At 41.3% G+C, this 26831-nt stretch overlaps 1 protein-coding gene across 20 annotated transcripts in view; it reads left to right on the top strand.

Annotated features, from left to right (window-relative positions):
- Positions 1 to 26831, top strand: part of SYNE1 (spectrin repeat containing nuclear envelope protein 1) — a 273458-nt gene that overhangs the window by 159320 nt on the left and 87307 nt on the right. For 14 of the 20 annotated variants that reach the window (XM_083496328.1, XM_083496315.1, XM_083496322.1 and 11 more), the window contains 14 exons: positions 587 to 739; positions 2600 to 2782; positions 4415 to 4552; positions 6695 to 6880; positions 7971 to 8093; positions 8873 to 9055; positions 9973 to 10116; positions 14174 to 14371; positions 15459 to 15599; positions 18895 to 19062; positions 21241 to 21402; positions 21606 to 21800; positions 22845 to 23018; positions 25174 to 25365. In XM_083496328.1, the coding sequence (XP_083352454.1) occupies positions 587 to 739; positions 2600 to 2782; positions 4415 to 4552; positions 6695 to 6880; positions 7971 to 8093; positions 8873 to 9055; positions 9973 to 10116; positions 14174 to 14371; positions 15459 to 15599; positions 18895 to 19062; positions 21241 to 21402; positions 21606 to 21800; positions 22845 to 23018; positions 25174 to 25365 (2340 nt within the window). Of the gene's footprint in view, positions 1 to 586; positions 740 to 2599; positions 2783 to 4414; positions 4553 to 6694; positions 6881 to 7970; positions 8094 to 8872; positions 9060 to 9972; positions 10117 to 14173; positions 14372 to 15458; positions 15600 to 18894; positions 19063 to 21240; positions 21403 to 21605; positions 21801 to 22844; positions 23019 to 25173; positions 25366 to 26831 lie in introns of all 20 variants that reach the window. The other 6 variants (XM_083496325.1, XM_083496324.1, XM_083496311.1 and 3 more) reach the window with 2 other exon arrangements.

Below are 26831 nucleotides of genomic sequence, written 5' to 3'. Positions count from 1 at the left end.
TGACGATTTGCTACGCAGTAGGCAAAAACCAAATGACCCCAGCCAATCAGCCAGATGGACAAAATTCCTACCGGGCCCCTGCCCCAAGGGCAGACGACCCCATGACAGGCATAGCAAGGTCAAAGCGAACAACCCTTAATTCTAGGGAGGGGGGGGCGGGCAATCCGATGCACGGTCGAAAAGAGGAAGCCCTAGCCTCGTGCAAGGAGTTTTAGCATTTCTGGCTGTCAGTCAACAAATGGCAACATTAACTTCTTCCCAACAACAAGGGAAGCCCCAATCGCATCAGTGGCCAACGATCAATTAGCCTGCCCCCAACTTTGGAGTGTCCTGGCGGCCCCCACCGCAACACGTGCTCTCCATGAAGGAGAACACGCTTTGGAGAGATACTTGGCTGCAAAAGTTCGTGTAAAAAATTACTGTTAGACTCTGTTAAGTTGCCACAACTTTCTTGCATTTGTCTAAGGAAATGCAAAACTACATACATAATAAACATACAATTTTGTGGTCACACTGATTCTCTCTAATTGATGTATAGTAAACCAGCATGTTTAGTTGCTCTTTTTTAACTTTGGTTTTTTGGCAGATTCAAGCCAAAGAAAAAGAAGCTCAGCAGAGCAAAGCATTGAATCAAGAATTTGATCAAAAGATTCAAGGGATTGCAAAAGAGCTCGATTCAATTCTATTTAAACTGAAGGAGAAGACAAATAACATAACACAAGCTAAAATGGATCAAAGGGTAAATAAGATTCTACTTTGTACAGAATCACTCCCTATTTAATAATCTTGTAGAATCAAATATTTACCACAAAAAAATCTATATCAAGGATAGCCAACTTAGTGCCCTCACGATGTTGAACTGAAAGTCCCATTGGCCATGCTGGCTGAGGCTGATGGGAGCTGGAATCCAACAACATGTAGAGGACACAATTTGGACTTCCCCTGTACTGTGTTATGAAACCTGGAGCATGGAGAGAGAAGGATTATAATGAAAGTGGGAAGATATCACCCTTTGGTATCATACGTGAAAGCTTTTAAGACTGCATTTGACTAATGGCTGGTTCGTGTATGTGTGTGTATCAATTTATTTCTTGTGAGCTGATGGAGCAGCTGAAAGTTTAATGAAAAGCTTTTCTTTGAGGATCCTGCAAACGATTGATGTCTCTGCTCTCTGATGATCTGTGATCATTTATTCACACATAGAAATCATTAGTTGATGCTAGTCATTTTTGCAAGTGTGAAAGCAAAAGATGGCTTGAGAATTTGCCATCTTCACACATAAGGATAAGCCAAACTTTCTGGCTTATCATGTTCTAATGCAAATGAGCTGCATGCTGATGCACACTGCCTAGTTGATTCCACTATGCTTCTCCCCAGGCATAAGTGGGATAAACCAGGAAGCTTGATTCCCCCATTATATCTAAAGCTCATTACTCTCTAACAAATAACAATGAGTAAACCAAATACAGTGGTACCTCGGTTTACGAACTTAATCCGTTCCAGAAGTTCGTTCTTAAACCAAAACCGTTCTTAAAATGAGGTGCGTTTTCCCTAAATTTAGTGTATTTTTGGTTTCTATGGAAGCCGCTCAGAGTGGCTGGGAAAACCCAGCCAGATGGGCAGGGTACAAATAAATAATAATTATTATTATTATTATTATTATTATTATTATTATTATTATTATTTATTATTATTATTATGATGCCTCCCACCGCCGGTGCCCTTCCACCATTCAGCTTCTGTTCTTAGATGGAGGTAAAATTTGCAAACCAGGACATTACTTCCGGTTTCCTGAGTTTGTAAACCAAACCATTCTTAAACCAGACTGTTCTTAAACTGAGGTACCACTGTACTCATGGCTTAAGGTTGGCTAGCAATATGTCTGGTTAAGGAGCAACAAACTTGATCCATGGTTTGGATATTGCAGCCAAACATTACTCCCACCAAAGGAGGAACAAAATGAGAGTAACTGCAGTAGCATGCTACTTGTTCATGCTAAACCACGATAAGCCAAAATTCTGGCATATCATTCTGTGCAAATGTGATCAATATGATTGTCTTTATGTCATTCTTTAAAAAGAGAGCTATCAATGTTTCTTACTTTTAAATCAATAGAGAAAATGTATAGATATCTAAATCCCCCATTTGTGTCGCATTGTGCATACTATATACATCTAATCCTACAAATTGTTGGGCTGACTACCGTATATATAGTATTGGGAACTTCTCACTTTTAGATGTACAACTCCATGGTATGGTCAATGATTCTCTCTCTCTCTCTCTCTCTCTCTCTCTCTCTCTCTCTCCCCCCCCCCCCCCCCGGGCGTGTTCATGTCCATACTCTTACCTTAGTGCTTAGTATAACAATAATAACTCCTTTTGCATGCGTGGGAGGAAAATTACCAGCCACTCCAAAGAAACTGAGCTGGAAGCTATAGGAGAGAAATCTGCACATCCTTCTCATTCCATACAAAAAAATGCTGAAAATGGTGTAACAGTACTCACAAGACTTTGAAAGGAAACAATCTGCCCACTTTTCTCTTTTTCATTCAGTCTTTTCCATTTTTTTGGCAAGTAATGCAGTTTCTTCTCCCTCCAGCTACTGGGTGAAGAATTGGACAGTTGCAACATAAAGCTGATGGAACTCGATGCAGCTGTCCAGGACTTTGCAGAGCAGAATCCTCAGCTGGCTAAGCACCTGGCTGGCAAGATAAGCCAACTGACTGCTCTCCACCAGCAAACTATTAGACAGGCTGAGTACAGGGCATCAAAGCTGAGTCAGGTATAGTATTACGTTAGCGTAATGCAATTTCAAATATTGTTGAGATGTTCAAGTATTTTTGAAACAGATAATAGCAGGATGAAGGACTCTTAATACAGTGGTACCTCTGGTTACATACTTAATTCATTCTGGAGGTCTGTTCTTAACCTGAAACTGTTCATAATGTGAAGCACCACTTTAGCTAATGGGGCCTCCCGCTGCTTCCACGCGATTTCTGTTCTCATCCTGAAGCAAAGTTCTTAACCCGAGGTACTATTTCTGGGTTAGCGGAGTCTGTAACCTGAAGCGTATGTAACCCAAGGTACCACTGTACACCACAATTCCATGGGAGCACAGAGAACATGGTACTGTGCACAGAATTCAGTTTCCAGGGAATTTCACGTTTGCCTCCCCCCCCCCCCCAAGTCTCCTGCCCTCTAAACTGTGAATATAGACATTGTCTGCTGGTAATTTGAGAAGCCAAAGTGAAATTTCCAGTAGGTTAAGTTGAGGCTGCCAGCTCCTTGCATAGTTCCTTACCCCGAAACAATAACTAGCAAAACCAGACTACAGGAAAAATTGTGCAAAAATATGCAAGTATTTTTAGTTTGTATCTTTGGGTCATATTGCAGAGTTCAGATTTTCTTGGCATGAATTTTGATTTTAAATTGCAGAATACACTACTGTGGCAACATGGTAGAAGGGATGAAAGTGGAAATTATGTTTATCCTTAGATGATAATGTCTTTAAGATTTTAAAAGATTTTTAGACTTTTAAAAAAATATACAGCTTTACAACACATCTTTTTTTCCCCTTTGATGCCTACTCTGGTAAATATGCATAGGATGGCAGTCTTAGAGGGCCTCTTAAAATCCAGTAAGTTCAAAGGGCTTTTCAGAAAGTACAGTAAGGCTGAAAGCGACATAAAGCCCTTATGACTCACTTTTATCCACTAGAGGCCCTCAGCCAGGGGACACGTGTTTGCTGTTACTCTGTGGCCTCTTGTCTTCCATGAGCTTATACCAATTGCCTATGTGATATATTGCATGCTAATATTACTGAGTGACTAACAGTAGTTTCTAGTGGTTTAAAATAATCCTAAATATGGTTTAAATAATCCTAATTGTTCAATATACTAAATGTCCAGAAAAGTATCTTGGAAATATAAACAACCGCCTGATATATTTCTGTGTAGGGCAATATATTGCTTGCCCTTAAAAGGGATTGGTCCTTTGCTTGTAGTCTGTGCGAGTACTCACAAAACATAGTTCAGTCAATAAAGGAAGAGGTGTTGTAGATCAGGGAAGCAAGCAGTGCAGTCATTTGTGATAGAGCCAAATTTATCTTAGTATGTATGCAGTGATACTCCCACACCTTGACATCAATACATTCTAATTCTTCCATGTCGAATTTTCAAAATAGCTTCATCTGCGTAAGAAGTAGGCATAATAGGCATATGGCAAATGTACCAATTTTAATGCAATCAGCACATTAGAACAGTAATCGAGAAGTGTAAATGTTAAGAAACTAGAAGAATGGAAGTAATGAAAATTGCTAGGTAAATAAAGTGACACCATTTCAGAAACCAAAAGTATTTTTGCAAGCAAGACTGTACTTTGGATTTATTGAAGTAGATTTTACTTGTCTTTTCAGGCCATTTCTCACTTAGAAGAATATAATGAGATGCTAGAATTCATACTGAAATGGATTGAAAAAGCTAAAATCCTAACACATGGGAGCATTACATGGAATTCTGCCACTCAGCTTCGTGATCAATTTTTGACTCATCAGGTGATTATAGAAAAAACATTTTTCAGATAATATATGAAGGCACAAATTGTTGCACCACAGATAGTTTCTACCTCTGAACTATAATACCATTGTGTTAACAAATGAAATTATGAAGTCTGTGCCGTTTTCTGATATATAATATCAGAATATATACATGATATATAATGCTGGAAGCCAGGTCTACATAAATATTATATATAAAAATAAATTGAAGTAGCCGATCAAACAACATGCGTTCCTGCCCCACTGATGCTCAAATGAAAATGTTTTTATTGTGCTAAGTAATGCCGTTGGCATAAGAAAGTACCCTGCCTCACATTTGTTGCCAGTAAGCAGTTCTTTCCTTATTGGGTTTTGACAGATTGACACAGAGGTTTGTATACCAATTGGGGTTGTTGTTGTTTTTGTAACAGAGTGTATTTGGATGTCTATAATCACATGCTGAGATAGAGTTTTTGTACCTTCAATATTGCAACAGAGGATGTGTATAATAGAATTGTGTGAGGCACACAAGGCCCTGTCCAGACTAATACATTCTACTCCTGGCTCCAAGTATTGGTGTTGATGAATAGTTCATCACTAGAGGAATGAGAGGGATGCAGGTGGCGCTGTGGGTTAAACCACAGAGCCTAGGACTTGCTGATCAGAAGGTCGGTGGTTCAAATCCCCGCGACGGGGTGAGCTCCCGTTGCTTGGTCCCTGCTCCTGCCAACCTAGCAGTTCGAAAGTACGTCAAGTGCAAGTACATAAATAGGTACCGCTGTGGTGGGAAGGTAAACGGCATTTCAGTGTGCTGCTCTGGTTCACCAGAAGCGGCTTAGTCATGCTGGCCACATGACCTGGAAGCTGTACGCCGGCTCCCTCGGCCAATAAAGCGAGATGAGCTCCGCAACCCCAGAGTCATCCGCAACTGGACCTAATGGTCAGGGGTCCCTTTACCTTTACCTTTAGAGGAATGAGTGCTAAATTTTCCTGTCTCAGTCTAGCAACCCTATAGAAATAAGACAACTACTTTATACATCGTGCTTCAAGTACTGCAGATAGTCATCATGTAATAAGTTTTCCATTAACTACATGGCTTAATGAAACTGCTGCTCAGTAGGTTCTCATAATTTACTACATAGTGTTAGAAATACCAGAAATTTTCAGCTGCCCACTTCATTTTGTTAAGGTAAAGACTTGGTACAATAGTTCTCCATAGGTTATTGGGGCAGGGGGTGGTGATTGCTTCATCCACTGGGAACTCTATGTTGTTCTCTTACCTGGACAATTCTGGTGGAGTAATAGGCCTAGGAAGAGTTCCCTTTGGTATCTTTTCAGGGGAGTGGATGATGATAGACCATAAATGCAGTGAGGCAGCTGTAAAGGTCCAGTTCACGGGCGATTGAAGTCCCAGCTGGGGACGTCGGGACCGGGGGCAAGATGGCGGGGTGGGAGCAGGAACGGGAGTCCAGAAGCCAGGAGTCGGAAAGCTAAGAGTCCGAGGGCCAGAGAGCCAGGAGTCAAGAAGCCAAGGGTCTGAGGGTCAGGAAGCAAGGAGTCACGAAGTCAAGGGTCCAAGGATCAAGAAGCAAGGAGTCATGAAGTCAGGAGTCCGAGGATCAAGAAGCAAGGAGTCAAACGCAGCAAGGCAGGGAACGTGTTGCTGTGGCAAGGAGCCAAAGGGAAAATGCTGACCTTGTATCGCTTCTCAGCTCTTGCCACCAGGTGCTGTGAGTTACCAATCGGCCTTACCTGTGTGGCCGCGCCTTGCCTCTTCAGAACAAACTTAGGAAGGCTCCAGTCCTGCAGAGTCCTGTTGGTCACAGGGCCTGGCTCCTGCACGCACATCTGACAGCAGCTGTATAAATGACAGTTTCTAGACTCCTGCTTGATCTTCATTTCACCAGTGGGTGCCTCCTGAATTCTGGCAGGAATCAGAGAGGAGTTCTTAGATACCTGTATTCTTAGTAAATCCTTGTGATGCCTTATGCCTTGGTTCTGAGGTCTGAGGCAAGCCACTATTCAAACATATGATGGGGGAGGGGATAACATTATGAAGTCTGAGTGCTGACACAATATGGTTGAACGTAAACTTTAGCCTATCATTTTTTAAATCATAATCTGAATATTGAAACAAATTCTGTCACTACTCCCACCTAGGCCATGCTTGAAGAATCTGGAGAGATCCATGGAGATCTTGAAGCCATGACTGAGAAGATAGACTATCTGGCGAGTGTGTATTCAACCAAAGGGATGTCTCAACAAGTGTCAGAGCTTGGGCGGCAGACTGAGGAGTTGCAGCAAGTGATCAGACAGCGACTGCAGAATGTTCAGGATGCAGCCAAGGTATTCGGAGTGCCCTTCATATCTAGCTGACAGTTGCAGGTCTGCTTTATGACTGCACAAGGCTAATATAAAACATCTTCTTGTGATTATTCCTTAGTAATGTTTGTTGTAATCTTACCGCATTGGCCCGAATATAAGCCACACTTCTTCTTTTTTTCCAAATTCCGATTGTGAAATGTTAAAGTGTGGCTTATCTTCATGACCTTACAGTATTGCTGCTGAAACAGCTGCTCACAAGGGCTGTTGGGGGTGTGGGACAACGGCACCCATCCTGGCCGTGTCTCCCAAGCCTCCCCCAAGCTGCTGGGGGGAAGGCTGCTGGCAAAGTAGCGTGGCTCCCCCCCCCCAGGAAGCAGCCAGGGAGCATGGGGTAATGGTGCGCAGTCCGCCTGCCACTTCCAAGTCTCTTCCAACACTGGCTTGGGGAGGTAGAACTGGGAAGCTGTAGTATCAGGAGGCGGGTGTGTAGTGAGCTTGGAATTGAACGCCAGTGCCGGCTTGGGGAGCTGGACACCAAGCGTTGGCTGCCCCCCGTTCAGGGCATTAGAGCCAGGAGGTGGGCCACACCCATAAATAAGCCTTGACTTTTAAAGGTGCAGCTTATATTCAGGGCAATACGGTATATGTTTTATTCTAATCTTAACTTTTTGTAGGACACCCTGCTTAAACACATAAATATACTTAGGAGCCTAAATAAATAAATATACTGCATTTCTAGGGCACAATGCCCAGGACAGTTCTCCTATGCAAGCCACATTGAAATAGACGGAAGGTTGTACAGGAGGCAACAGTTTCAGGTGTGTCCAATTGATGTGCAATTGCTGACATGCAGGTACTTTGGGAATGGGGGAAGAGAACGCTTATGCATGTTCTGCTGAAGTGTGCGGGGACCGGGAACGGAACCCAATGTGAAATGGTTGCTGCCTGTAGAAGATGAGGAACTATAATATGCCAGAGAATGCATATGATATGTATTCCATTTTCCAGAGGCTTGGAGATCACTTAAAATAACACCACTGACTTATGTATCTTAATGCAAGTTTAATGTGGCTTGTGTTTTTCCTAGTTTTTCTGTACTTTTTCCCCCCAGGATATGAAGAAATTTGAAACCGAGGTAAAGGCTCTTCAAACAGCTTTAGAACAAGCCCAAGCAACTCTGACATCTTCAGAGATCAGCCGTTTGAGTCTGAAAGAACAACTTTCTCACCGACAGGTTAGACTGATTATAAGATAATTTTTGTGAAAGGAGAGCAGCAAAGTATTACTTTAGATGGAAATTTATTTACATCGACTGAAGTGACTAAGTTCTGTTTGGGGCCTGCTTTGAGGTGGGATGGAAACCCATTTTATGCACTCTACTTCTGTTTTTGTAGGTGTAGGAAATGTTAAATTATTTGAACAATAGTACTTGGAAAAATTGGTCCATTCAGAACGTAGAAATTACTTGGCCTATGAATTTATTCTTCTCTAGCATCCCCTGTTAGTGTCTTCCTAAGGACAAATCCTGTTTCATTGTTGATGGCACTGATTTTGTTACGGTGTTATAAAAACAGACATTTGGGAAAACAGTGTTTCATGATACTGTTGTATGTCCTCCAGTTGAACTGAAATCACCCACTGAATAGCTAAATATATTTGGTTGTTATATTTTAAAAAGACAAAACAATCAACCCCAAGAACTTCTCTAAATATAAATTGCTCAGATTCTTTTCCTGCATAGCTCAGTCAAATCCAAAAGGTAATATTAAATATTTTCAGCTGTAGATGGCAATTTTGTGCTGATGCTTTTAGTTGTTGTTACACACATTACCTCATATAACTGATTTTCTAAAGTGTGAAAATGTAGTAGAGAATGTTTTTCAACATGTCCTACCAATAAATCATTTAGCACACATTTTGAGATTTTTGTTGAGCTCACTTTAGTAAAAGGCTATTGAGGTCAATGGAGGCATGAGAAGTTGTGTTTTTTAATCGCACTCATGTTATTTCTAGCATCTGCTTTCTGAAATGGAGTCACTGAAGCCAAAGGTTCATGCAGTGCAGATCTGCCAGAGTGCTTTGCGGATTCCTGAAGAAGTGGTCACCATGCTACCAATATGTCACACTGCCCTCAGGCTGCAGGAGGATGCTAGCCATCTACAGCACACTGCTATTCAGCAGTACAACATAATGCAGGCAAGTATAAATTGAATGTGAAAAGAGGTGGCAATATCACAGTTTGGAGTAAATGTCATTTTTTCTTAAGAGCTTTCTTAACAAAGAAAAATGTGTTTTGAATTTCTAGAATCGTTGCTAGTTTAAGAACATTTACATACAGATATATACAGGCGGCCACCATTTTGTGCAGAGGTTCCATTCCTGGCCTCTAACACGTGTCAGTTGAACACACATAAGTGTGACCCGCCCCCATCACGCCCCCATTCTGCCCATAGCTGTCAACCTTCTCTTTTTTTGCGGGAAATTCCCTTATTCCAGCACTGTTTCCCGCTGCTTCCCGCTGCTATCCCAGATTGTAAGATATCCCGTAGACTGTCCCCGGGACAGGTGAGGCTGCTGATCCCTTATTTTCGAGGCTGCTGATCCATTATTTTCAAATCTGAAAGTTGACAGCTATGATTCTGCCCTATTCCCAGTCCAAAAGGAACTGCACACTGGCAATCGCACGTCAATTGGACGTGCCTAAAATGGTTGTTGCCTATATTACTCAAAAGAAAGTGTGCAATATCTCTCAGAAGTTACAAACTAAAAATACTGAACCACTCGTTTTTCACATGATAAACAACCTGGAATGAAATTTAGACCTCTGGTTTATCAGTGATCTGCATCCCATCCCCCAGTAATTATGTTATAACCCTGCAACAAACATTTGGAACAAATTAATTACTTTGTAAGTCAGATTTAAAGTGTGTAAGTTTAAAAAAAGTATTTAGTAGTAAAAATGTTAATGGCGTCTTACTTGCACTGCAAATATCTAGCTTTTTATAGCATTTATAGTCCTAAAGAGAATGATACACACATGTACACAATAGGTGTTTTATTTTCTGGTGTGCTTTCACTGTATTCCCCCTGGCCCTGGCATATTTCCTCTCTAGGAAGCAGTAGTACAGTATGAGCAATATGAACAAGAGATGAAACATTTACAGCAACTAATAGAGAGAGCTCATCGTGAGATCCAGGACAAGCCCATATCAACAAGCAACATTCAAGAATTGCAAGCCCAGATTTCATGCCATGAGGTAATGTACCTAAGATTAATCTGTAACTCATTTGCACTTCCTGAAACTTAAATTTCCATTTCCTTTCCCATTTTCCAGAGTATTACCGGTAACTCTTGCAGTCATACCAGACCCTGGCATTTTTGTCTCTTCTGACTCAGACTGGAGAGGAAAAAATATATATATCAACCCCCTTTTTTGCTGCTTCCTCTCCACAACAGTAGCTATTTCCCATTGAAGAGACTATATCAAATGGGCTTTTCAATCCCTCCCTCTCCCATTTTATATGGATGCACTGCCAACTGTACAACTTATATATGCAGCATTGGGAGGTATATCCCAGTGTCTGTAGGCAATAGCTGGCAGTCATTTAAAAATCTTAAGTGCCATTGCACAGAAGCAAAACTGGACTTGGATGTAGCTTGTCCAAATATGCCATTGGACTTGGATGTGGGGTGTAGTGGTTAAGAGCAGTAGTCTCGTAATCTGGGGAACTGGGTTCGCGTCTCCCCTCCTCCACATGCAGCTGCTGGGTGACCTTGGGCCAGCCACACTTCTTTGAAGTCTCTCAGCCCCACTCACCTCACAGAGTGTTTGTTGTGGGGGAGGAAGGGAAAGGAGAATGTTAGCCGCTTTGAGACTCCCTAGGGTAGTGATAAAGCGGGATATCAAATCCAAACTCTTCTTCTTCTTCATAGGTGTGAAGTGTAAAGTTTAATATTGCAAGATCTGAGTCTCTTGAATATGGTTTGTGTTGAACAATTAAGACATACACTTATTTTTCTTAAATTTAACGAAGTACATGTCTTCAAGGAGAAAACAGATCCTCTCGCCCTGTTACAAAGTAAAAGTAAAAATAAAATCAAACACTTATATCACAGCTTTTGTGCATCGGAGACCTATGGTGGCTAGTAATGACATACCATTAAAACAGCAGCATGAGAATCAACATATAAACCTCCTCCCAAGCCACAGGGCTGGTCCACCAGTGAGGCAGTTGCCTTGGGGCAGCAGATGTGGCCTACAAGGAGCATGCCAGTTGCCTCCTCTTGCTTCTCATCCTCTGCTGTGTGGCAACCCACCACTGCCCACTCCTTGCTGACCTTCCCCAACACCAGCAAATGTTAATCAGTAATAAATGAGTTAATTGGCTAAAAACCTCAAAGCAGAAATGGAATATACTTCCTGGTATCTGATTTCGGCTTTGGTGCCTGAACCCAGCTGTGCTATCCCATGCTTCATTATCATTTCATATGAGTCACATACCTCTGTCTATTCCTGTTTGGATCTCATTCCTATCAGGCACCCTTTGGCTTAATTCCATTGCTGATTTATTCATGCAAGAAGTGAATATGCAAAAACAAGGCAATAATCACCACATCCTGTTGGGAGGTAAAGATGTGCAGGCTGTTAAGCATTCTGCATTGATTCCTTGTCTCACAGGTGGAAAAAAAGATCCATTAAAAACCTGAGTGACTGGTTTCATGATACTGGCTATCTCACTGTGAAATTACTCCAGCCCTTAGGCATTCATTCAGGTTAAGCTTTGCAGGAGTTTCTCTTATACTTAATTCATTTGCTCTGAGCTGTCAGACTGTAAAAACATGTTTGGGACCAATGGCATGAGATCACTTTGTTCCAGCTGAATACTTTTGAAAACAATCTAACAATCGTCCTGCTTTTTTTGAGGACTAAAAACTAAGCAAACATCATATGAAGTCAGAAAATGCTCTTTCGAAAGGGAAAAAATAGGGTTGACCATGTGTCCTACTTTAAATAAGACAGGCCTCTATTTTGAAGGTCTGTCAGAGGATAGTCCTCTGTTTTTCAGATGTTCTCTGTTTGAGGTCTGTACAGTCCACATCTGATTTAAGAATAATTTGGATCCAGAATACCTGCACGTTTGCATACCAGCTTATTCACTCAGATTAGTGAGGAGTTCTCTTAGTTGTCCCTTGTGTTACAGAGATCTCAACTAGAAGGTAGGCATTTAGTGTAAACAGTCGTATGCTGTGGACCTCTCTTCTAGCAGTGATGTGGCAGGTTCCTCGCTTTTGACTTCCAGGTGTCTCTTGAAAGCTGTTTAATTAGCCAACTATTTTAATGATTATATATATTGTGTTTCACTGTGTTTTGTGGTGTTGCACATTGCGCTGAAATTTTATGACATTGCATCATAGAAATGTTTTTATAAATAAATAAATAAATGTAATCTTAAAAGGGACGCGGGTGGCGCTGTGGGTTAAACAATAGAGCCTAGGCCTTGCCGATCAGAAGGTCAGTGATTTAAATCCCCACGATGGGGTGAGCTCCTGCTCCTGCCAACCTAGCAGTTCGAAAGCACATCAAAGTGCAAGTAGATAAATAGGTACTGCTCCGGCGGGAAGGTAAATGGCATTTCCATGTGCTGCTCTGGTTCGCCAGAAGTGGATTAATCATCCTGGCCACATGACCTGGAAGCTGTATGCCAGCTCCCTCGGCCAATAAAGCGAGATGAGCGCCGCAACCCCAGAGTCAGTCACGACTGGACCTAATGGTCAGGGGTGCCTTTACCTAATCATAAAAAGGAAGAGCATGTGCCTTAAAAGTAGTGATGGAAAGACACTGATGGCATTTAAAAACAAACAAACGAGTTTTAACAAGGAGAGGTAGCAGAGATGGGTACAACACAGAAGCTAACACCCAAAAGCTAATATAGCAGAGTCTTTCTAAATTCTTTCTTGCTGTGGTCAAACTGTGTATCAAACTGCCGCTCACCCCGCAGTGTCATCCCCTGTTTTCTCTATTCAAACACCTGCCATTGTTTAAAACAGCCACTTTCCCCCACTCAGTGATTCTCTATTGCTGCTTTAAACATCTGCTGTTTAAAATGGTCATGTTTTCCCTCTAAGTATTACTCCATCCTTTGTTTACTTTTGTGAATCACCTGATATCAAATATAGCACCAAGTAACCTGTTTGCCAACACAGTTTGAAATTGAACTGCACAGGCAAAGTCACAGATCTTTACAGGTGCTAACAATCAGCTGCCATCAGCACTTGCAAAAGCTCAGGGGTTTACAAAGAGTCAGATATCAGCTACGGTAATTGTTGCCCCTTTCAAAGTGCTGTGCCTTTGCCCTCAGAAACCAGTGCTGTCCCCTCATACACATTTCTTACAAACCTGACTGGAAATATTTAGCTGATCTACCTGTAATGCCTTAGCTACGTTCTTGTGCCATGGTGATATACATAATCTACAAAACTAGACTGAAACAGCAATCAATAGTGTGTATTCTTAAGTGTGTAATTTTGCTGCTGCAGAGAGGGTTCAACTAGAGCATTAGTACAGAATTAGCTAATTTATTCAGGAGTACAATTTGGACCCAGTCCAAGCTGTGACTCTAAACAGGCAGTTAAAAGAAAATAAATACCTTGCAGAGTGATATTAAAATGCAAGCTACTAGTTTATCACGGCTCCCAGCATTTTAGAACAAAGCAAGAAGAAAGCCACAGTGTTTGTTAATCCATGACAGCCTTGTGCATTAACTTCTCTGTTCATTGTATTCAGTCTGGTCAGAAATGAATGCTGCATGTTTTTTTAAACTTCCAAGTCATTGCATGACCTCATTTCCTTGGCATGCCTTATCTGGGGACTTTCAGCTTATTTTAGTATCTCACACGGCAGACATGAGTATTTCCCTTCTTGTTTTCAGCAGGATTTAATGCAGAATTTGCTTATCCCCAGAAATGATAATGTGAGTTTAGCAGACACCCCTTCTATCAGTGACAGGCAGGAAAGATTTTCCATGGTGCTTTTCCATTTTCACTGCATAGCTTTCTGTTCGGTGGTTTAGCTCTGCCTTTCTCTGTGTGTATGTAGCGCGATGCAGCCTGACATGTTTGTTTTCCACAATCAACATCCTGCTGTTCGGCCACTGCTGCTGCTGAGGTAGGGCTTCTGAAACACAGAGCTGTGATTTTATTGGCTGACCTTAGACAAGCAAGCCGGTCTTTCTCTAACGGAAGCAGAATTGCTGCTCCTTCTTACGGCCTCTACATGCTGCATATGATTCTCAAGGAAGAAAATGTTTCCTCAGGAGCTGGCACAGAAGATCAAAGGCTACCAGGAGCAAATAGCATCTCTGAATTCCAAGTGCAAGATGCTAACAATGAAAGCCAAGCACGCCACTATGCTTCTAACAGTAACAGAAGTGGAAGGACTTTCAGAAGGAATGGAGGAGCTGGATTCAGAAGAACTCCTCTCAGCACACTCAGCTCACCCCTCTGTAGTAATGGTAAGCAATAAATGTACAATTTGTCTGTTTCCTGAGGCCACTAGTCATGTACAATACTGGTTCTGACACTATTATGCAAAAGATTGCTACAGTCCATGTTGTTTCTTTGTCTTCATGAGATGTCTGGGTGTTGCTGCTTAGAATGCACTGGAGCTCAAATTTATGCAGCTGTGGTTATTCAGTTTTACAAACCAGCAATTACTGTTATCCTTGGGTGTGTATGAGTGTGGCTTTTGGCAATTCAGCTTTTTAAACATGGATAATTCCTCGGAACCACCAAATAAAATCACATTTATAAAATAACAAAATATAGCTTCACTTTGTACTCCCAAGAGGTTATTATTATTACTACTATTTTCTGTTTTGTGCATTATCCTCCCTTGGTATACCTAAGTGAAGAACTGGGAGAGGGGGAAATTGAAATTATTATTTTGCATATGCATGGAACTTTTTATTTTTAAGTACACTGGATAGCAGTTGAAACCTTGCTGGAATAAAGAATCCATAGGAGATGCTTTACTATTAAGTTGTATGTGTTTATTGCTTTCAGTATCTTTACATGTGGATCTGCTTTTCTTCTGCAACATTCCTCAAATATATTTTATCTAGTAGAAAGGTACATGTTTCCCTAGCTGAATGTTCCAATATTTTCCTGTGATATCTCCTACAACTATGGTGTATGTGGATAAAGTTAAATATGTTCTCAAAAATGCTATCACTTAAATACTTCAGAACTAGAGTAAATAAACTTTCATTCTTTGTCTACATTATTAATACTGTTTTGTTGGTATGTATCAGATGCCAGGGAGGACAGGGCTTCTAGGTCTAATAGCTATGGAAAAGAGAGAACTTGGGCATGAACATTTTCTCATAGTAAGGTGAGGAAAACTGCCTGCCAAATAAAATTCTCACGCACAGTTATTAAAGGTACAGGGGCTCTGACTTCCTTTGAAATTTGCTTACCATGTAACTACAGGCTCTTAAACTATGGTCTGTTAGAACTCTAAGCATATGACTGCATTAAATAAAAATCCTTGTGGTGACTGAATGATCTTCTTGTCATTTGGGATTGCATTTCCCGTGGCAGATGACTGCTGGTCGCTGTCACACACTTCTGTCACCTGTTACTGAGGAGTCTGGGGAAGAGGGAACCAACAGTGAGATTTCTTCTCCACCTGCCTGTCGCTCTCCTTCACCTGTGGCTAATACAGATGCTTCTGTTAACCAGGTATCTCCCTGCTGGCTTTCATTCAATTGTGATGTGTGCAAATATGTGTGGTCCTCAGTGTGCAGTTCCTTATTTGTCCTGTCAGTTAACTTGGAAGTGTTTTCTCAGGGCAAAAAAACATGAAGCTTTTGTTTTAATATTATTATTTAAAGTGAAACTACATGCTGTTCTTTAAAATGTATATAATAGATAAATGCGGTGCAGCATTAAAACTCCTAGCACACTTGAAATGCTAGGCAGGGTCAAGCATGGGTTCAGATTGGATGAGGGACCGCATGTTGAGATTCCTGCATTGCAAGGTGTTAAGGGAGTGGGTGGCACTGTGGTCTAAACCAGTGTTTCCCAACTGGTGTTCCGCGGCACACTAGTGTGCCGCGAGACGTTGCCTAGTGTGCCGTGGGAGGGAGGCGGGCGATTCGGGCGGCGAGAGGCGGGGCGGCGGCGGCGAGGAGAGGCCGCCCAGCGCGGGGCTCTCGCCGTCTGCCTGCCTGGCTGCCTGCATGGCGCTGACGTCACGGGGCTGTAACGTGCCCCACATAGGCACACGCGGGGCGGCGAGCGAGCTCCCTCCCACATCCCATCGCCGCTCGCTTCGGCCGGCCTACTGGGCTGTCGCAGGCGGAAGGCCTGCGCATGCGCGAGGTTTTCGCGCCTTCGGGATTCCCTTCACGCCTTCCTCCTCCCGGGTCCTTGAGAGCCCGGGAAGCGGCAGCGCGAGACCGGCGTTGAGCCTGGTAGGTATTGCGCTTGCCAAGGCAGTCATTTGGGAAATGAAAACTTGCAAAGCAAGCAACCAGTTCAATCTGAAGTACGTGTATGCTTAATATCCTGTATCTGAAACCTGTTCTGCCCCCTCCCCCACACTTGGTGCCATTTTCATCTACACATGCAGCAGAGTAAGTTGACCCAGAATAGTACCAATTCAGATGGCAGATGGGAGAATGACAGTGCTGAATGCTTTCCCATGTAGAACAGTCCCTGCAAATAAAAACCTAGCATATTTGGAAGAGGGATGCTAGCCTAACCATTACCTTCTATGCTGTTACTATTTTTTTTATTTTTTTTTTACATAAGTAAAAAGTGACCTTTCCCCATCTGGCATGGTGGTGTGCCTCGAGATTTTTTTCATGAAACAAGTGTGCCTTTGCCCAAAAAAGGTTGGGAAACACTGGTCTAAACCACTGAGCCTAGGACTTGCCGATCAGAAGGTTGGCATTTGAATCCCTGTGACGGGGTGAGCTCCCATTGCTCTGTCCTAGCTCCTGCCAACCTAGCAGTTCGAAAGCATGCCAGTGCAAGTAGATAAATAAATACTGCTGTGACAAAAAGGTAAACGGCGTCCAGTAGCAGTTTAGTCATGCTGGCCACATGACCCCATAGTCGTATTTGACTGGACTTAACCGTCAGGGGGTCCTTTACCTTTACCCATTGGAAGGGGTTGGACTAGATGAACCATGGGTTCCCTTCCAGCTCTACAATTATCTGATACTGGAGATACGGATAAAAGAATGGGAGCATGCACAAGATTTTCAGCATTACAGAAGATCCTGACAAAACACAGCTTTTGTTGTCCCTTTATCTATCTGCATGTTTTCTGCTACTAGGTAGTTGCAAAGATCTTCCTTTGTTCTAATATTATTTCGTTATTGATGGTGACTTTTGTAAATGTGGATTAAATTGTTTCCATTCCATTGCTTTATTTTCAACATGAGCTCTCTTTTCAGTAATTACAGTGCACAGCTCTATCAAATTGACACTGTAGGTACCTTTGTTAATTAATGAGCATTCTGAAGCTGTTTGATATTTAATGGTATAATGCAATGAATAAAAATAGAGATGCAGGGCTAAAAAAACCACACCTTGATGTCAAGCTTATCCAATCAGATATTTTCTTCTCCCTGTTTCACTCCTTGATCTCAATGAAAAATAATGTGCTTTTCTTGCATATTCTCTCATAGATAGATTTCCTCACATATTATATGCATCATTACGTACCGTAATTATTATATGGTTATTATATGCATTTTATGCATATCATAGTATGCAGTTATATACTGCAAGTTTCCTAAAATAACCAGCACATAAACAAATACACAGAATGCTGCATATACAGGAAAAATAATAATATAATAATTTATTATTTATACCCCACCCATCTGGCTGGGTTTCCCCAGCCACTCTGGGCGGCTGCCAACCAAATATTAAAAACACAATACAGCATTATATACATAGTTACGTATTATAACATAATATTGCAGAAGTAAGGTATAGCACAAGGCTTGACTCTTTCATATGAGATATATATGTAATCAGTTCTACTGGGGGGTGCCAGTATATCATTTGTTGGAGCTTTTCTTAAAAATAAAATGCTTGAGTTGTAAGCAAGTGCTCAATTCAACAGAAGGTTCAATTCGGGTGTAGCTTGATCAGGTCAGAACTACCATTTCCCATGGATAAATGCATTTCAAACTGATTCCTCCTTCACTAGTAAAGAATGGGAACAGAGCAAGAACAATTTATTCATTACCTAATTATTGTAAGCTAGTAGCAAGTACTTCTTGCTCCAAACAAAAGCAAAAACGCACCACTATTGTGATTCAACAAGGAAATTGATAGGTTAAAATAATAAGCAAAGCAAATGTAGGAAGTGAGATAATGAGCCATTGACTTTGCAAAGTTTAGTTGCATTGCAAGTGTAAAATACAAGAACCTCAGGAATAATTTATTTATTTTTTGCAATGTATTTTGTAACATGGGAAATTAAGTAAGAAATATGCATTGGGCCAACCTAGAGTTTGAGTGAGTTAAAAATGCAAGTTTGTCAGATCAAAGAGGGAGAGTCATAGTAGCAATGAGTAAGTAGCAGCACTTTTGTCTTTTTATTTTGCCTAAAGGTGACAGTTGTAGTAGGGGTGTGACAGTTGTAGTAGGGGTGTTGATCCACACAGCACTCTTACCTTCCTAGCAGCAGAATCGAAGAAGGAGGCTCTGCAGCCACTTGCTGCCTATATTGGTTGCTAGATGGAGGGACCATCATTAGAAGGATTCATTATAAGACTAACAATGTATATTAAAGCTCACAGAGCTATGGCTTGTGAGCAGAGCTGTGGGTGTTTTCTTGGGAAATTTACTTAAAAACAAAAGATAAAAACAACAATACATACAAATAATGATTGTAGAAGATAAGCCGTAAATTTAAGCTGTGCAGAGCAACAACAGTAAACAAGAATAAACTGACATTTTCAAGAGTGTGTTATGTCTTTTGAAACTGCTGTGTTGTGCTTCATGCTCATAGGACATTGCTTATTACCAAGCCTTATCTGCTGAACAGTTGCAGACAGAAGCTTCAAAGATTCAGCCCAGCCCCTCATCCACTCAGGAATCCTCTGAGCCGGGGTTAGAGTCTGCCACTAGTGCCAAGCTGGATGATTTACAACGTTCTTGGGAAACACTGAAGAATGTGGTAAGTCTCTTGGTGCAAGGAGGAAAAGGAGAGATGTTACTATAATTTTTTGTGTGGTTTAGGTGATTGTGTCAGAGTGGATTGTTTGCAAATATATGCATGACAAAAGAGAGAGAGAGAGGGAGGGAGAGAACCAACTGGTGTGGTGGCATTTTAGCTGTAAGGAAGTTTCTATGCAGAAAGTTTGAAGGTTTTGAATAAGTTCATCAAGTATACCAAAGCCTCTGAAGGCATACATTATTTTTAAGTAGTGAGGCCAGAGACAATTAGGTTCCATTATTGAAGCTCTGACTTCAGATAATTTAACAATGTGGCTGCTAGATTTCCACCTCGGACTGGGTATTCTGATAATATCACAACTGTGCTGTGCCAACTGCAGTGGCTCCCAGGGTACTTGAAGGACTACCTGTCTCCAGGTGAGTACCTTTTTATGAGGTGAGGTAGGCAATTACCAAACAGAGCTGCCCTGGTGGTGGTGTCCCAATAGCAGGATGCTCTCCTTAGAGAGGTTTGCTTGCCACCCAACTGTTATTTTTCAGCATCAGAATTTTCCAAAGGCTTGTAGATCTCGTTTACTGCTGTAGACTGCTTTTATAATCCTGTGACCTTTAAGTTTATTGTGAGTCGTATTCAGTGAATGTGTCCTGCCAGCACAAGGATTTCCACTTGCACAGTGGTACTTGCCCTCTCTCCATCTCCACATGGACCCCTAAATCTGTTTTAGGCATTTCCTCAGCACTGAGGAGCAGATTTAGAGATTTTGTGGGGTGTGCTCAAGAGGAGGAGGAGGAAAGTTCTGTTGTTCAAGAAATTGGGATGCACCAGCTGGATACCACCCTATGTTTCATTCTTGTAAACTGCCCCAGGAATATGATTGAAGGGCAGTATAAAAATAGTATACAGTGGTGCCCCGCAAGACGAATGCCTCGCAAGACGGAAAACCCGCTAGACGAAAGGGTTTTCCGTTTTTGAGCTGCTTCGCAAGACGATTTTACCTATGGGCTTGCTTTGCAAGACGAAAACGTCTTGCGAGTGTTCCGATTTTTTTCGCTCCCCCCCCTTTTTCTAAGCCACTAAGCCGCTAATAGCCTTTTAGCCGCTAATCCGCTAAGCCTTTAATAGCCGCTAAGCCTTTAATAGCCGCTAAACCGCTAATAGCGCTAATCCGCTAATCCGCTAATAGGGTTGATTCGCAAGACAAAAAAACCGCTAGACGAAGAGACTCGCGGAACGGATTAATTTCGTCTTGCGAAGCACCACTGTAATCCACAATTGACTCCCTCTTAGCTCCTATGTAGGCTTTTTCAGTGCAGACATCCATGCCAACACATGGAGATAATGCCCGTAACATGTTGAATGGCAGCAGTGTGGACTCAACTGCTTATCCCAGGAACCATGTGCTGTACTCTTTATGCAAATTCATGTGTAAAACAAACACATTTGTGCAAAGCTTTGTATCACTATGTCCACAGCAGCCAAACTGCATCAGAGATCATACGAAGCTCCAACTACAGTGGTACCTTGGTTTACTAACTTAATCCATTCCGGAAGTCCGTTCTTAAACCAAGCATTCTTAAACCAAGGTGTGCTTTCCCATAACAGTGGGGGACTCAATTTACAAATGGAACACACTCGACAGGAAGTGAAACATGTTCTTGTTCCAAGGCAAAGTTCACAAACCAAAACACCTACTTCCGGGTTTGCAGCGTTCTTAATCCAAGTTGTTAATAAACTAAGCTGTTCTTAAACCAAGGTACCACTGTATAGGGAAATTATAGCATAATGATGTGATTTGTAATTATAATAGATAAAATTTCAGACATAATTCACTCTTCTATGGGCAAACATTTCCATTTCTTCAACTCTCCTGCATCACAGCTACCCAATTCATCAGATCCCTGTGAGAGGGGACAGGGTGGGGGCTGCTGAGAGGAAGAGAGGGCAGGAAAATTATCTTCCACTCCCTGCTTCCATGGGTGTTTCTCTTATTATGTATAACTTTGCTTCCCTCCCTTTTTGGGTTTTTATGATGTTCTGTATATTATGTTCCATATATTGTGTATTTTTGTTCTCATGTGGTATATCAATGCCAGTTTCTTTTACTTTATTGAATAAAGAATTGTTTGTTGGGTTTTTTTAAAGAGTTGAATATCTAGTCACGGTTTACTTTACTTGTAGATTAGTGAAAAGCAACGTACCCTCTATGAGGCCCTTGAACGCCAGCAGAAGTACCAAGACTCCCTCCAGTCTACATCCACAAAAATGGAAGCCATCGAGGTGAAATTAAATGAAAGCCTGGGGGTTGGGAAGAGTCCAGAGAGCCAAATGGCTGAACATCAGGTAAAAATAAATGAATGGCAAGATAAATTGTTTGCTTCTTGTTCACTTACAGGTCTTTAGTCTTAAAATCCAAATTCCTGGCACAGTTGTACTGTCTGCCCTGAAAATATGTTGAAAGTCTGTATTTTCTAGTTGTGTGATAATGTTTCCCACTCACCCACCCAATTTTATCCTGTGATTTTTTTGAAAACAACAACAACTAGGCTTTGATGGATGAGATCCTAATGCTTCAGGATGAAATTAGTGAGCTACAAACTTCATTAGCAGACGAGCTGGTGTCTGAACCACTAGATACAGATGCTGCCGACCAGTTGGCTCTACAATCTACGCTTACAGTCTTAGCAGAGAGGATGGCCACCATTAAGATGAAAGCTTCAGGGAAACGGCAGCTGCTTGAGGTACAAAGATACCGAAAGGAAGTTTTCATCCTGACAAATTTCAATCAGTAAGGCCTTCCATGGTCTTTCAAGTATTTCCAAGTGTCCCTACATTTCGTTTGCTGCTGTAACATGTTTATCACTTGACGAGGGCTGCAGAACTTGCATCTTACCTCACGTGGCACCAGTGCTTTTCAGTAGAGCCTATTCATGCATTCAGCTGCATATCACTGAGTGCTGTTTAAACACATAGTAGGAACTTTATTTATGTGCATGCCTGTGTGAACTAATCCATCATATTACCTTACCTTGTGTGGATCTGTAAGATGAATCTGTAAGATTCCTTCTGCACTGTTCTTTGAGTCTCTGGCCATGTTTCCAATTGCTTGATTCTCCTTTCACACTAAGCTGCCTTCCACATCTCTTCTTTATTCCCTGTCATTTCTTAAATTATTCCTTTAATTTCCATTTTTTTATGTTAAGCTGCTCAGCACACATCACGGTGTTAAGAAAAAATTACCTGAACTCACCTTAAATGAGTACATATTATAATCTGCTGTAGAGTTATATAGAGTGCTTCCTTTCTCCTCTCAGCAAGCCACTTTCTGTTATAAAATTCTTACACCACTATTCACATGTATGAGGTTTCTGTGAATCAAAACTTGTCCCTCGACAAATTAGGATACAGTGCAGGCTTCCCCTGAAGAAAGGGAATGAGGTGATGATTTTAGCTGATCTGCCCCCTTCCCCCAGTGCCACCTCAAATGAGGTGATGATTTTAGCTGATCTGCCCCCTTCCCCCAGTGCCACCTCAAATGAGGTGATGATTTTAGCTGATCTGCCCCCTTCCCCCAGTGCCACCTCAAACACTGTTTACGAAGGTCTCCCAACCCTCTGCAGCAACTTTTCAGGGGCTTGAGGAGAAAAGAACTGGCAAACTCTGCCATCTGCCCCTTTCCTTGAACTTGAGCAGCACTCCATGGAGTTCAAGTGTAGATCCAACCCATCTATTTTGTTCCTTCAAACTCGAAAGAATTGCAAATAATGGCCACATCTAATTACTAGGAGAAACTCAATGAGCAACTAGAAGAACAACGGCAAGAGCAAGCTCTGCAAAGATATCGCACTGAAGCGGATGAACTTGACCACTGGCTCCTGAATACGAAAGCTACACTGGACACCTCATCGGTTACTGTTGAGGAACCCATGGATATGGATTCCCAGCTGGTTGACTGTCAGGTGAAATAGCAACCATCATGTCTAAATATTACTTCTGATGCACTTATAGGGCTTTCTTGTATGTGTTTTTAATTAGGACTCCTCACATGCATATCACTCATATTCATGTGTTGAGCAGTGCATTTAAAATTTGTTTTTTGCATTTACAGTGCATGTAGCACCTGCACATCTCTTGAAACTTTGCCACATCTGGAAGGTGGAATGAGCAGTGTCTAAACCAAGTGTTGGCTAAATAGACAGATGACATTCAGAACTAGTTTGTGCAGCTTGCAAATTAGACACGGTCCTAATGTTTTAATCACTGGAACTTTTGAATAGAAAATCTTGTGTTTTGGGCCTACTTTTTCAAATAGAGCAAATAAGTGTTCCCTATTCATTTTTAAAGAAATCAACAAATAATATTACTCGGTTATCCAAGCAGTATGCAGAAATAAAAGTGTTCCAGAATTCTCAAAGCTTTTTAAGTTCATAACAGACTCATGTCTCATGCTCACTTCTTTAAATGAGATCACACTCAAGGACTGAGTTGCTCATTTCAGACATAGCACTAAACTATTAGTTGTTTGTTTGTTTGTTTGTTTGTTTGTTTGTTTGTTTGTAACAAAATTTGCTTACTGCTTAATTGTAGTAAAACTTCTAAGTGGGTTAATGCATTATTTGGGGACCTGTGGCTCTCAAAATGTTGTTGGACTACAACTCCCACCATTCCTGATCACTGGCTTCCTTGGCTGATGGGAACTGGATTCAGTAGCATCTGGAAGGCCACAGGTATCCCATTTCTTCCCTAAATGATGGTCTAGTGTTACATGAGTGAACAGAAGTGAGCTTTGAACTCCCATGCTCCCTCTCCTTTCTCCTTCTCTACTTTAGCCACAGGAAAGATTGGAAATTTTGTTTTAAGTGTATCTCTTTTTTGTTTGCACTTTTAACTCCCCCCCCATTTTTATGATGATGATTTTGTAGAAGGCAATTAATAAATTATCACAATCACCTTAAATTTTAAACAAACTGGAGTTAATCTCTGACTGTGTTTTCATAGAATGCTAAGCCATGGAACAAACTTGAGCAAAGCTTTCAACTCATGTGCTCCCCTTTCAGAACCCTGGCTTGTTGTTAGGTATATATCACAGATTGTGATTTAAACAAGTGAACATGAGATATGAGTCCGTTATGAACTTAATGAAATTAGGTAGCAACATGCTTATATTCTTTAATGCCCCCTAAAACTGTTTTTGATTCATGTGTTTGATCCTATCTAAAACCACATTTTTAAGGAAGCCAATTTACCATATGCACCTCAAATCTGAGCTAATATCAACACCCCCACAGACACAGAAGCCTATTGAGAATGACAGTTTTGGCAATAAAGATTTTAAAAGTGGGAATTAAATAGATTGGTTTGCCATTTTAAAACAATCCTTAAGTTTCTACGTTTCCTCCTTCTGACTTAATTGTCATCAGATTAAATTGCTCAGGGCAATTAAATAAAAGTCTTTAAACTTGTTGTCAGAATATTGTCCCCGTTTTGGTATGCTGTGGAAGTACTTACCTGCATTTCAAAATAAACATGCCAGAGATTTGTCACTACAAAGACATAAATCTCTTTCTAGACTAAAGAAGATTATGTGGAGGATCTTAGGGCCATTCATGCACCAATCAGAAAGATCCACAGTAAGCAGAGAAGCTTATCAATACAATCAGAGCAATGAGGAGGAGGGAAGGGAGATGAGCGCAGAAAAAGGGATCTCCCTGCATACAACAGGCAGAAGTGGCAAAACGAGGAGAAGAGAGCAACCATAATCTTCTAATTGCCATTATCTTGGGGTCATAGGTTCTGACATATTGATGCAGTAAAAAACTAGAGCATTTAAGCATCTAAATATCACTGAAATGCAAAAAAAAGTCTGTGCTGTGAAAAAGTCTTTGCTTTCAGACAATGCAGACTCTTGTGTTTTGGATGTTTCTTGTATGTAAAAATAAAAGTCAGAGCTTTGGGAAATGCAGAATATTGGAAGCACATTTGTGAAGGCTCTGTGGAAAACTCTGTGGAGCAACAATGCAAATCTGCCTTGCTCTTAGCTTGGATGAGGATGAGGTAGGCCCCTGCGGATGCTGCAAGATGTATGAATTTGCCTCCTTGTTTCTGCTGCTTCAGAACATGCTTGTGGAAATTGAGCAGAAGGTAGTGGCTTTGTCTGAGCTGTCTGTACATAACGAAAACCTTCTCATGGAAGGAAGAGCTCATACCAAGGACGAGGCAGAGCAGCTGGCAATAAAGCTCCGAACCCTAAAGGGAAGCCTTTTGGAGTTGCAGAGAGTCCTCCACGACAAGCAGATCATCATCCAAGTAAGGAGCTCTTCCTAATTGGCTTTAAGGGGGAGGGTTTGGGTTTGCATTTTTTCCTTCTGTGGGTTGGGGAAAATTTGAAAAAGAAGAGGCTGTCATTATTATACACCTGGCAGTAATTAAATTCCTGTCAGTTAGAATTTACCCATCAAGTTACAGTTTAATTTCTTTATTATCACCTTTACGGAGAGCTAAATTTATTAAAGCCTGCTCCCTGTCTTTGTCTTCTTCTTTGCCATTGTTCAATTGGAAATTGCTTGAATTGGAGCCTATATTTGTTTGTGTTCAGAGATTGGGATTTGTAGCCTTGTCTGTCCCTTGCCCTGTGCCCCCAAAGCACTTTTTAAAATGTTGCAAGTTTAGTTATTAATTTAGATCAGTTCATTCACATATCTCCTAGACAGGAGAAAGAGGCAAGTGCTTTTAAAAAACAACAATTGTGCACCATCATTTTGCGTATGATGCCTGTAAGCAGAAGACTATTCCCAGCAGCAAAATTATTTCACTGGCTTAAGGTGCATGCATTTATTTTAGGGTGTGAGGCAAATTTGACATTAAAAGTTCTATGCCTTTTATTTCATGATAACACTGGCTGTAATTCCCCCAAAAGAATCCTTTACTCACATGCACCTACATACATGTGTGCATCCACATTTTTTCCTGGCAGCGTTTTCTCACATTAGGGTATATTTAATGCTGCCAATGGCTTCATGTGATATGGAAGCAGCAGTGAGCCTTGGGGATGGGGTAGAGTGTAGGCAATTCCTACGTTTGACCGGAACTTGCTCTGTATCTCTTTGGATCAGGATCCTAATATTCAGCTAAAATATTTGTTAGGCTAACTTAGTGTATTAAGAACTACACACAAGTTTTTAAGTATTATTATCTACCTCTGAGATTCAGTTCTTCCGCTGTACGTATCCATACAACATTCCCTGGAGCAATATTTGAAGATCACCATCTTCAAAGCCAACTTTTTTATATATGAAATTGCTGAAAGAGCAGCTCGTTAAATTGCTGAAAGAGCAGCCTTTAGTAAACCACAGAAAGAGACAACTTCCTCCCTGATCCATTTGGATGTTATCTCCCTACTTGATGTCATAACAAACCAAAACCTCTTTGTAAGCATGTGATTCCCTACTTACGTATAATTCTTCTTTGCATGTTAAGGGCATAAGGAATTCTCTGGGGATTAGTGACCAGAGACTTGAGCAGTACTTGAGAAATGGCAAACCCATCTGATCACTAATCCTGAAGCAGGATAGTGTACCTGTGTCATTAATCTCATGGCAGATGAAACTGAAAATTAAAATGTATGGGAGCTTTTTCTTAACCCCAAAACTGTTCTACATTATGGTATGGCAAACACCTGTTGCCTGGAATATTGACCTTGAAGAGGTCAAGCAGTAGCTTTTCTGTAATCTGCAGCTATACATAGCTCTGGAGAATAGTAAAGGGGAAATGTG

This window comes from Podarcis liolepis (genome assembly GCF_965112155.1).
Source record: "Podarcis liolepis genome assembly, chromosome: 3".
Taxonomy (NCBI): domain Eukaryota; kingdom Metazoa; phylum Chordata; class Lepidosauria; order Squamata; family Lacertidae; genus Podarcis; species Podarcis liolepis.
The sequence above is the reverse complement of the archived record's forward strand: the minus strand, read 5'-3'. Positions and strand labels throughout refer to the sequence as shown.